The 12,276-nt window shown below is 34.8% G+C and overlaps 1 protein-coding gene across 1 annotated transcript; it reads left to right on the top strand.

Moving 5' to 3' along the window:
- The first annotated feature begins 9,075 nt into the window (after positions 1 to 9,075).
- LOC115962854 lies at positions 9,076 to 9,528 on the top strand. The gene has a single exon (XM_031081734.1). The coding sequence runs from the start codon at positions 9,076 to 9,078 to the stop codon at positions 9,526 to 9,528; it is 453 nt and encodes a 150-aa protein (XP_030937594.1).
- The last annotated feature ends 2,748 nt before the right edge of the window (positions 9,529 to 12,276 follow it).

Raw genomic sequence — 12,276 nt, forward strand, 5'->3', positions numbered from 1 at the left:
AACACGGATTGGGAGTGTTCAATTCAAGGCAATCCTAGCCAAGTAGGGGCTAGAGGAGTAGTGAGAGATCAAGAGGGGAACCGGATTATAGGATTCTCAATACCTTTAGGTAATACAACGAATAATTCAGTGGAATTATGGGCTATTCAACATGGGCTAACCATGGCACGGAATTTGGGCTATGAGAATGCCATTCAATCTAGAATCAAACTCTGAATTAGTAATAAAAATGACTGGAAAATGCTGAGACCACCGAAAATTGTACAACTTTGTGCCATAACTCGCCACGTGATAAGTTGTGATTGGTGAAGGTATGTCCCCACATGGCTCACAGACATATTTTCACCAATTACAACTCACCATGTGGTGAGTTGTGGCACAAAGTTGTGCCATTTTTGGTGGTCCTATCACAACTCAAAATGATTAGTTTGGCAAAATTTGCCAAACAGTGAAAATTCTGAAAAATTTTAGCCGGACAGCACGCGTTGAAACTTATTTAGTTAGTTAGACTGTTTTTGAAAGTCGAGTTTGGCAAACTCGACTTTGGGCTGGAATACAGACACAATAGTGGTGTTTTTTTTAGTGGTGTTTGTCAAAAACGCCACTATAGGTCACCTATAGTGGCGTTTTCTATAAACGCTGCTATAGCCATTAAAAAAACGCCACTATAGTGTTCGTTTTTCAGCCCAAAGTCGAGTTTGCCAAACTCGACTTTCAAAAACAGTCTAACTTACTAAATAACTTTGAACACGTGTCACGCGCCTAATTTTTTCCCACAAATAGTCTGTTTGGCAATTTTTTCCCATAGAAAAAATGATTACTTAACAGAGAAGATTGTGTCATGGATCTTTCCACATTGGTTTATAATTGCAGGGAGCTCTTTTAGAAGAGGAACAAAAAGCCAGGTTAAACATATATTATGGATGTCCTTATATTGTGTACAATGTGTGTGTGTATATATATATATATATATATATATATATCAAATAGTGAGGGCATTGGGACTACGATAGCATGCCACTAGTTATGTAAATTAAGTTTGATGTTGTAAGAACTGGTTAGTTTTTATTATTATTATTATTATTATTATTATTATTATTTTTAATTTAGTAGTTTTCTTTAGGGAGCGTTTGGTTCGCTGTGATGTTACATTATGCCGTAATATTACGCTATTGTAATCTTATGTTAATGTAATCTTAATACAAGAATACAACATTAAATTGTTTAAGAAGGTTATGAGATTAAAATGATGTGATATATTTTGTAATTTTAAATTATGGTAATATTAGAAAAATAAAATAAACCAAAAACTTTAATGTCATATCATTATAATATACATCATATTAAAGGTACATCACAATAAACCAAACGCACCTTATATATTTCCTTGGTTGGGAGATGTGTGAACCTATACCAAAATAAGAAGAAAGCCAAAGAGGGAGGGGCCGGTTTTTAGGAGTTGTTAGTTGTATCTGTAACCATATAATATGCCTGTCTATTAGGGATTTATAAAAAAGGTAGGAAACGAATAGGGACGAGGTAGGAGGAGAATATAAGGTATTAGGTGAGACAGGCATATAAGTCCATTGTCTCACTGATATGTGGGTCCCACATGTCAGTGAGACAATGGGCTTATATGCCTGTCTGGCCCACATGTCAGTGAGACAATGGGCTTATATGCCTGTCTCAGCCAGAATTTTCTGGAAGGGGAGAATGTCCAATTCTGTTACATAATGCATCTAATACACATTTTTCCAAAACTTGAACGAACAAAACAATCCATTATTATTATGCTCATTATTTATATATAAATTTCCATTCCATTATCTTGAATTATTCTATTTTATTCCTTTACAAACTTTTAGAGTTTTAGTCAACTTGACATGGGTCATTAATGGCTTACATCTAATATATAAGTTTTAGCCAAAATCTCACTGGGCTAAAGATAAATCAGTGCTGCCTAGTCCTAAAGGCTCTGCCCAAACCCTAAGAACTTCTTGTTATGGTTACCCTGATATATAAATAGATTATGTGTTTGACATTTAAACTCAGCTGAGAGAGAGAGAGAGAGAGAGAGAGAGAGAGAGAGAGAGAGAGAGAGAGAGAGAGAGAGAGAGAGAGAGAGAGAGAGAGAGAGAGAGAGAGAGAGAGAGAGAGAGAGAGAGAGAGATTCAGCTAACAACAATTGCCATGTATTTGTGCACAGAGCACACTATAATGTGTCATCATAAAAGGTGCAAAAACTAATAGCTTTTTAATACTTGAAGCCTTCAGCTGATGCTGTATCGTAGAATTTGGTACATGATAGCAGAGCTTAATGGCAGAATTAAGTGGCGTTTGGTTCGCCGTGATGTTACATTATACCATAATATTCACTGGTAGCTCCACGTTAGAGCTAGGGTGGTCACAAGACCACCCTGACCTGGAAAAAAAATATTATTATTATATATAAAATTTAAAAATTTTATAATTTTTTTACCCTTAAAAAAATGTGTGACCCCCCTAAATTTTTTAAAACCCAATGTAATTAAACTTTGGACAAAGTTTAGCAATAAATTAACTTGGTTGTAGACTAAGGCTACAACTTCACTTAATATTTTTTTTTTTTATTAGATATGAATCTTGACAAATCCATAATTAGATTACATTTTTTTGCTTATATCATCCATGCTTGCAAAATGTCAAGAAGATCAAAGATCAATAGCTTATTTCATCAATCAAATGTTTAAATTTCAAGTTTTTGTAGTCTAAAATTATACGCAAAAAATAATTTTATGGATCAAATAATAAATAACATCCGATTGACATGAAATTTAACATGTGTTTTAAGAATATAAAGAACATATAATTCAATGATTAGATTTTTAAAATATGTAGTCATGTTAATTTGTTTAGTGAAAGTTGTAGTCTTAGGCTACAACTAAGTTTGTAGTCAAATGTTGTTCTCAAACTTTGTTCCTCTTAACAATATATTGAGCCCTTACAAACAAAAAGAAAAATCCAAGAAAAATTTTAATTAACTAAAATTTTGAAAAAGATATAGCTTGCAGTATTAATAATGAAATTATCATGTAACGATTTCAAAATGAAAAAATTCGTAAAAGGAAATTGTAAGACTTTATGTATTTGGTTTATTTTATTTTATTTTTTTATTTTTTTTAATTTATGTTTCTTCATGACCATCCAAAGAAATTTTTTTGGAGCCGCCACTGGTAATATTACATTATTGTTGTAAGGACCAGATTTGAATTCCCAGCCCACTATATGGATGGACTTAGGCCCAAAAACAATGAATTTGTAGAGAGTGGGTTGGAAAAATTGGGCTTTAGTTAATCAAACGAACACTGGGAAGGATTCAGATGATAAGAGAATGAAAAGAAAAAAAAGTTTGATTTGAGCGGTATTTATACCAAGGAGAGAGCAGAGAGCGAGAAAATTTCCGTTCGATTCCTACCAAAGCCCTCAACCGTAGGATTCGCATCACACCGTAGAACATGGGGGACAGAGAGCCGCAAGAATTTAATGAGGACATGTCTTGAACGCTGCAGCGCCAGGAGTGTGTCTTGGGCAGTCAAAAAGGCGTCTTTACAATCAGAGGAAGAGCGAAATGGGCACAGAGCTGATGTAGAGACATCGAAATCCTCCTTTCTTCCCGATGAGCCAAAAAGAAGAATTTCGAGGGGCTATTGTAAGCCCTAAGGTTCATTATCTACCCGTATATTGGGCCTATGACCCAAGCCGAGGACAAGAACCCACCCGAGGAGGAGAGGCCTTCGTTAGAAGAGACTGTGTTTAAAAATAGAAAGGTGGGATTTGGTCATAATAGTTCCGGAGAGTGTGCCGAGGATGAAAACGTCCTCGGCTAGACTAGGCCGAGGTCCTAGAAGATGGTTTGACAGCAAAGATGACAACTTCGGAAATTCAGTTGGGGTGGACAAGCATTGCAAAGATATCAAATAAGGAGAAGCCCCAAAATATTTGGGGAGAAAGCTGCTACCTTTGCATTAAATGCACTACAGTTAACTCTCTGGCCACATTAATATAGAAGTGATACCTGAACAGTGTATTTCAGCCTTATAGTTACTACATGAGGACTTATGGGAGGTGCTGATGGGACAAGTATCAGCACTAACCATCTAGTATACAGGTGGAAGGTGGAGATGAAAAGGAAAGAGAGTATAAAAGAAGAAGGAGGCAATGAGATTAGGGGATCGAGAAAAAAAGGAGAAAAGAGAAACAAGATAGCATTCCAGAACCAAACTTGTAATCGGACTTGTGAGTAATATATAAAAACAGACCTCCTCGGACTTTGCCAAGGACAATTTTTCTTCAATACAACCCTTTTTTTCTTTTCATCCTCTTATTATCTGAATCCTTCCCAGTGTTTGTTTGATTAACTAAAGCTCAATTTTTGCAACCCACTCTCTACAATTCATTGTTTTTGGGCTTTTTGGGCCTAAGTCCATCCACATAGTGGGCTGGGAACTCAAATCTGGTCCTTACAATTGTAATTTTACATTAATGTGATCTCAATACATGAATATAACGTTACATTGTTTAGAAATGTAATGAAATTAAGGTGATGTAATATATTTTGTAATTTTAGATTATAGTAATGTTAAAAAAAAAAAAAAACCAAAAATCTTAATGTCATATCATCGTAATGTGCATTACATCAAGAACACATCACAGTGAACCAAACACCCCCTAAGATAGTGACACAATCATTGGGACCAAATAATTAATCCTTTTTTTTAACATACTACTTTTTAAAAAGTGATATTATATGTCAAAAGTCTTATAGTTTAACTAACATTTCTTAATGTTTTCAACTGATACCTCCAATATTTATAATTATAACTCACTACCTCCAAATATTTTTATCTTGGAAGAATATCTTTTCTATTGCTTCTTCTTTCTTTCTTTTTCCTTTTACTTCTTCTTCCATTTTTTTATACACAAGTATAAAAGTGGTGTTTTAAAAGCTCCTCTTATGTCACATGTATAATAAAAATGTTTTTACCCCGTTACAATTATGCTCTAGATGAAACTTTATCACCAAAATTTCAGTAAATTTAAATGGTTATTTAGATTAAATAGTCATTTAAATTAAATTTCTATTATTAAAAATTTAAAAACAGAGCTAATATTAAAACCAAACCAACGAGGAATTTATCTTTTGGGGGCAAATTAAAATTTAATTTTAAAATATATTCTTTATAGTATCTTATATATAAGTGTTAAAAAAAAAAAAAAAAAAAAACATAAGATATTGTTCTAGTGGTTCCCAAGGTCTCATAATATCCATGAGATATTGAATTTGAAACTCCTAACCAATATTTTAAAATTAAGGTCCTTTTGTAGTGATACTTTGGGTTTATTAATATGTTTGAGTTGGGTGAGAGAATGTAATTAAAAAGTGTGTGTGTTTAGCAATTAGTTTGTTTCTCAAAAAAAAAAAAAAAAAAAATCTTAAAATTACTCCAAGGTTGTTTTTGGAAATTTGAATTTGGATTTGGATTTTGGATAAATTAATAGATTTTAAATACCTTGATTTCAAATCCAAAGATTACAAAGATAGTGGATTTGGTCAAATCTAAATCATTAATTTTTTAAAATTATCCAAATAAGATATTTGAATTTTAATCGGTCAAATCCAAATCCACATACCCAAATTTTGTTATCCAAATGCAACACAAGAGATTTAATAATTTATCCCTATAATTACACTAGCCTCTAAGCACGCGCGTTGTGCGTGCTCAGAGGCTCTTTAATTTTTTTTTTTTTTTTAGTAAAAGTTAATAATTTGCATCTATTATAGAAAATAAATAATAAAAAAGGTAAATTTTAGGAATAAAAAGATGAATGTGAAGGAAAAAAAATCCTAAATTTTAGGAGTTTTCTTTTTGAATTCAAAATAAAATTTGTTATTTGATATTCATGACCATATTTTTAAAAGAAGTTGTCATTTATTAATGAAAGTATTTTTGAACAATATTAAAGTCCAGTTCAAAGAGGAGAATCCTCTTATATATAGTATAGATGATGCATGTAGAAGAGGGGGACCACACATACTTAAGGAGAATAATTAGACCCTCAAATAGTTTTGGACACATAGAAAAACAAATAAAATAATAATAGTAAAATTAAAAAAAAAAATTATAAACATTTTCAACACATAGATGAAGTATTTTATAAATTAATAGATGTATAACAAAAAATGTCATTCAAAATTATAAAAAATGTACTTAGAATAAGAAAAATATTTCCCCTCCCTAAATGGTTTCTTCCCTAATTTTCTATTTCTTATGCCATGTATGTATATTCGGCTCAGTCATAACTTTTTGCGTGTAGGATTTTCTTTTTTAAATTTGTGAAAAAAAGAATACACAAAATTTCCATGTAAATTCTTTGTAAAACCCTAAATTCTTTGACATTTTGAATATCGCTTAACCCCTATGTTTCTATTTTACTTGAAAATACAATTTTGAATATGGACACTGGACACGTATTATTACATGAACAACTCACAATTTATTTTTACGACTATGATTTATATATAAAATAATATCTTATAAATTATAATGTTACTTTCAAAAGTTTTAGAATAAATATACTTTGCCCATGTTTTTCCTTATGTAAACGTTGACTTTATTGGGATAATATTAACATTCGAGATACTTTGAACAAGTTTAAAACTTAAATTATAGTCGAAAAAATTGTCCAAATCAATAGCAGTGGACCAAGAGTTGGTTTTTGTTTCCCTCTGGTGGACGGCAGATCTAGACCGAAATAGAATATTACTATAGAAAGTAGGGTTCGGTTCTAATTTCTAAATCTAGAAGATTGCCGATTCTGAACCCTTTTCCTACATTGCATTTCCCGTTGATCTTGTTTTTGCCTCACAAGTGGGGAAGAATAGAATAATGATGCTGTATGTATGGTGCAGTTGTCCGCGGTGTGAACCGTGTGAAATTAATAAAGAATATGACCCAGTTGAATGGATTTGGTTGGAGAAGATAATGGAAAGAATGAGTTTCAATGTTAGGTGGAGAAGTTTGATGAAGCAACGCATAACCACTCACTTATTCTTTGAAGATCAATGGTGTACCAAGTGGTTCTATTATTCCAACTAGAGACTTACGTCAAGGTGATCCTTTATCTCCGTATTTGTTTTTGATTTATGATGAAGGACTTTCTACATTAATTAAAAAATCAGTGGAGAATGGGGTGTTACATGGGGTGGCTGCTTGCAAACGAGGTCCAAGTATTTCTTATTTATTTTTTGCAGATGATAGTTTAATATTTTGTAGAGCTTCCATGGAAGAGTGTGAATCTTTCAGAGAATAATTGGGATTTATGAAGAAGTCTTAGGTCAACTTTTAAATTGAGCAAAAACCTCTCTATTTTTTAGCAAAAATACTCCTACTAATATCAAGGAGGAATTCAAAAGGAGATTTGATGCCCAAGTCATTCGCCAACATTAAAAATATCTTGGACTTCCATCTTTGGTGGCAGTGACGGAACTATAGTTGGACAGCCTAAATTTTTTCAAATTTCTTTTAGTGTATATATATATGTGTGTATTAATTTTAGCAATTTGTTTCAATAAATTTACACTTTGCTCTCTCAACAATATTATTGATCTTTTTAAAGGCTATAAAAAATTTTATTGATCTAAAATTTGAAATAATTTTAACAAGCTTAACAACAAAATTTACCAATAACAAACTTAAGCCCAAACAACACCCCCAAACAAACCCACGCAAGACACAAACAAAAAATAAAATAAAATAAAAAATTCCTAAGCCAATTCTAACTAGTCTAAGTGAACACCCACACACATTTGACAACACACAAGACACCAAAAAAAAAAAGCTTAACTTTCTAAATTGAGAAGTGTTACATCTACAACATTTTCACAACAAATCACATGCGGTAAGTTGTTATTGGTTCTAATTTGAATCCACAACTTAAATTACTTTTTTGCTCACTCGTAACAATCAATAATAAATTACTACTTATGATTTATTGTGAAAATGTAGTGAAAATATTGTGGACATAGCATTTCTCTTCTAAATGAATGCTTACTTGGAGTTTCAAAAAAAAATTGTTTATACTTTTGCCCCCCCTAACTCTAAGTCCTAGCTCCGTCCCTGTTTGGTGGGTTGCTCTAAACGCAATACCTTTATGGAACTTAAAGAGAAGTTAGCTAGAAATTGGCGGGGTAGAAGAAAAAGTTATTATCTAGAGTTGGCAAGGAAATTTTGATAAAGGCTATTGCCTAAGCAGTGCCTACATACACTATGAGTTGTTTTAAACTTCTTGATTTTATCTGTGAGGAATTGACAAGTATGGTAAGAAATTTTTGGTGGGGGCAGAAGGGTGATGAAAGAAAGATGACTTAGATGTGTTGGGAGAATCTGTGTTCCAAAAAATCGGGGTGGTATGAGTTTTAAACTACTTAAGGAGTTTAATTTAGCTTTATTAGCTAGGCAAGGTTGGAAGCTTCAGACATAAACTAATTCCCTTGCATATAAAGTTCTTAAAGCTAAATATTTTCCTGATTGTGAGTTTGTGGAAGCTACTGTTGGAAGGCGTCCATCTTATTTGTGGCGGAGTATAATGGCTGCATAACATATTGTTAGGAGTGGAGCAAGATGGCAGGTTGGAAATGGACAGAAGATTCGGGTTTGGTCTAATAAATGGCTACCAATCCCATCAACTTTTAAAGTAATATCACCACCAAAATTGTTGGGTTGTGAAGCTCTTGCTTCTGATTTGATTAACAGTGAGAATGGGGAGTGGAGGGCTGATTTAATTCATCAAATTTTCTTACCACAAGAAGCTAAGTTCATTCTTAGTTTGCCACTAAGTTCAACTCTGCCTAGTGATGTTTTGATATGGAGCGCAACCCTAAATGGGAAATTCTCAATGAGGAGCGCCTACAAAATTGCAATGGAGACTAGAGAGCAAGCTGATTCAAGATCAAGTTCAAACAATAGCAATATGACATCACTTTGGAAGGTGTTGTGGGTTCACCTCCAGCGGGTTCTATTTTTAAAGTAAATTTTGATGGGGCTGTCTTTGCACAACAAAGAAAGTCAGGAGTTGGGAGTGGTAATTCGTAATTGTGAAGGATTGCTTATGGGAGCTTTGTCAATGAAGTTAAATCAGCAGCTGGGTTCCTTGGAGGCCGAAGCAAAAGCTTATGAATTGGGGATATTGTTTGCTAGAGATATGGGCTTTCGTGAGATTGCTCTTAAGGGAGATTCTGTCATGGTTTCAAATGCAATTGCTGGCATTTCTCCTCCTCCATCTTCGATAGCATCAATTGTGGGTGGAATTAGTTCTCTTTTAAGTGCTTTTTGTAGTTTTTCTATTTCACATGCTGGTAGGAAAGGTAATCAAGTAGCTCATTTGTTAGCAAAACATGCTCAGGGTGTTAAGCAATTTGTTACTTGGATTGAGGAGAGCCCTTGTTTCTTAGAACATGCTCTCTCAGCTGATGTAGTTCCTTCTTGTTAATGTTAATGGAATTTCAGTTTTTTTATCAAATAATAATAATAATAATGCCTGTACTACACACTTTGTCACAACTGTTTTATGTAGTAGATTGTGATTAACTGTCTGTCTTTATCACATAGACCCATCATTTTTGTTCACTACTCACAGTGTGCAATGTAAGACAAATGGTGCTAACATTATGACAAGTTCTACATCCATAACATTTCAAAACACTATGAGTATAGTGCTGATGAAATCAGAGCGGCATTGTTCCAAATGGGGCCAATAAAGGCGTGGGGACCCAATGGTATGAATGCTCTTTTTTACTAGAAATTTTGGCATATTTTTGATAATGATGTGATTGCTGCTGTTCTAGACTTTTTGAATTCTGGTAATATGAATCCTAATATAAATTACACTCACATTGTACTTATTCCAAAAGTTAAGTCACTTGAAAAAAATGTCAGACTATAGACCTATTAGCCCATGTAATGTTATTTATAAAATTATTTCCAAAGTGATGGCTAATAGGCTTAAACAGATACTTCCTCAGCTGATCTCTCCTACAAAGAGTGCCTTTGTTCTGGGTTAAGTGGGATTTTCTGCAAGAAAGGCTCCCTAGCACTGAAGTTGGATATTAGTAAAGCCCATGACTGGGTTAAGTGGGATTTTCTCAAAAATATCATGCCCAGGTTGGGTTTTCCTTAGGCTTGGATTGACCGGGTGATGAGTTATGTGTCTACATCATCCTTTTCAGTTCTCATCAATGGCAAAACTTATGGCAATATTATCCCAACAAGGGGATTGCGTCAAAGAGACCCCCTTTCACCCTATTTGTTCCTCCTATGTGTTGAGGGATTTACATCATTAGTAGCTAGAGCAGAAGAAGGACGACTTCATGGGGTATCTATTTGTCGGAGAGCACTAACTATATCCCACCTATTATTTGCTGATGATTCATTACTGTTTTGCCAGGCCAACTAGGAGGAAGTATGGTGTATTTCAGACACTCTTTAGTTATATGTAGCCTCATCTAGGTAGTGTATCAATTTTGAGAAATTCTCAGTTTTCTTTAGCAACAACACAAAAGAAGTGCAAAGAGAACAAATAGAAAATGAGTTGGGGGTAAGGGAGGTTGACTGGTTTGAGTCATATTTGGGACTAACTACTTTGGTTAGAAGGGAAAAATATCAAACATTTTCTTTTTTGAAGGATAGAGTTTGGAAGAAGATTCAAGGTTGGAAAGGAAAATTACTTTCTAGAGCAGGCAAGGAAGTGTTGATTAAAGCGGTTGCTCAATCAATCCTTACCTATACAATGGGAGTATTCCAATTGCCGGTCAAGCTATGTAATGAACTTAATACAATGTGCGCTAGGTTTTGGTGGGGCCAGGTTGGGGATGAGAAGAAAATTCATTGGAAGAGCTGGAGTGTTTTATCTAAACCTAAAAAGGAAGGAGGGATGAGATTTAGAGATTTGAGAAATTTCAACCTTGCAATGCTAGCAAAACAAGGGTGGAGATTGCTCCAAGACGAAGGATCTTTGCTGTATGGGTGCTTTAAAGCTCGATATTTCCCACGTTGTAGTTTTCTAGAAGTTTTGGATGTTCCAAACAGCTCTTATGTATGGAAGAGTTTAATGGCTACTTAACCAATCTTAAAACAAGGGTGTTGCTAGCGGGTGGGAGATGGTGCATCCATACATGTCACCAAGGATAGGTGGATATTAAATCATCCAACAAACATGGTTCTCCACCCACCATTAGAGGAGGAGTGGGAGTGGCGGTTGGCTAACCTTATTGACTGGAGGTTCAAGACATGGAATCGGGAATTTATTGAAGCAAACTTTCATAGGGAGGATGCCAAAGCAATTCTAAGCATGCCATTGAGTTGTAGAAATGCCTCTGACCTGCTCATGTGGCATCATACAAAAAATGGAGAATATACTATGAGATCGGGGTATCATATTGCTAGAGGGATAGCAAAACAGGAGAGTGATATGGGGGAGTGCTCAAGGGAAGTATATGGAAGTTTAGTCTGGCAGCACTTGTGGAAACTGCACCTCCCAAACAAAATAAAAGTTTTTGGGTGGAGAGCTTGCCAAAATGTTTCACCAACTCGGAAGAATCTGGCTTGTCACAAAGTGATTATGGATGACGGTTGTGAGTTTTGTAAAATGAATTTGGAATCTGTGATTCATGTTCTTTGGCAATGCGGGGTGGCGCAAGATATATGGGCTGGAAGCTTGAGGCAGTTGCAAAAAGGTAAAACTGGGCAAACAGACTTTATGCAACTAGTGGTGGATTTGATTCTTAGTCTGTCCAGTGAAGAGCAGGAGTTATTCTAGGTTCAATGTTGGATAATCTGGAGTCAACGTAATTCGGCGCTGCATGGAGGTAAAGTACAGAACTCAACACTCATGAACAAACATGCAAGAGATTACTTGAACAAGTTTAGAGGAACACAAGCTCAACTAGCTGTTTCAGCAAATTCGGGATCGGTTTAGGCTTGGAGACCTCCCACAGGTTCGGTATACAAACTTAACTTCGATGTGGCGGTCTTTGCTAATATAAGATCATCAGGTGCGGGGGTGGTTATCCGAAATAGTCTGGGGGAGGTGATGGCTAGCTTGTCAGCTCATGGTCCGGCTGTGGCAAGCAGTGAGGAAGCAGAAGTGCTAGCGTGTTGGAAAGCTGTTGAGTTTGCCATTGATGTGGGGTTTATGGATCTTGTGATTGAGGGGGATAATGCCACGGTGATGAAGGCCATT

This window comes from Quercus lobata, chromosome 2 (genome assembly GCF_001633185.2).
Source record: "Quercus lobata isolate SW786 chromosome 2, ValleyOak3.0 Primary Assembly, whole genome shotgun sequence".
NCBI classification, from domain to species: domain Eukaryota; kingdom Viridiplantae; phylum Streptophyta; class Magnoliopsida; order Fagales; family Fagaceae; genus Quercus; species Quercus lobata.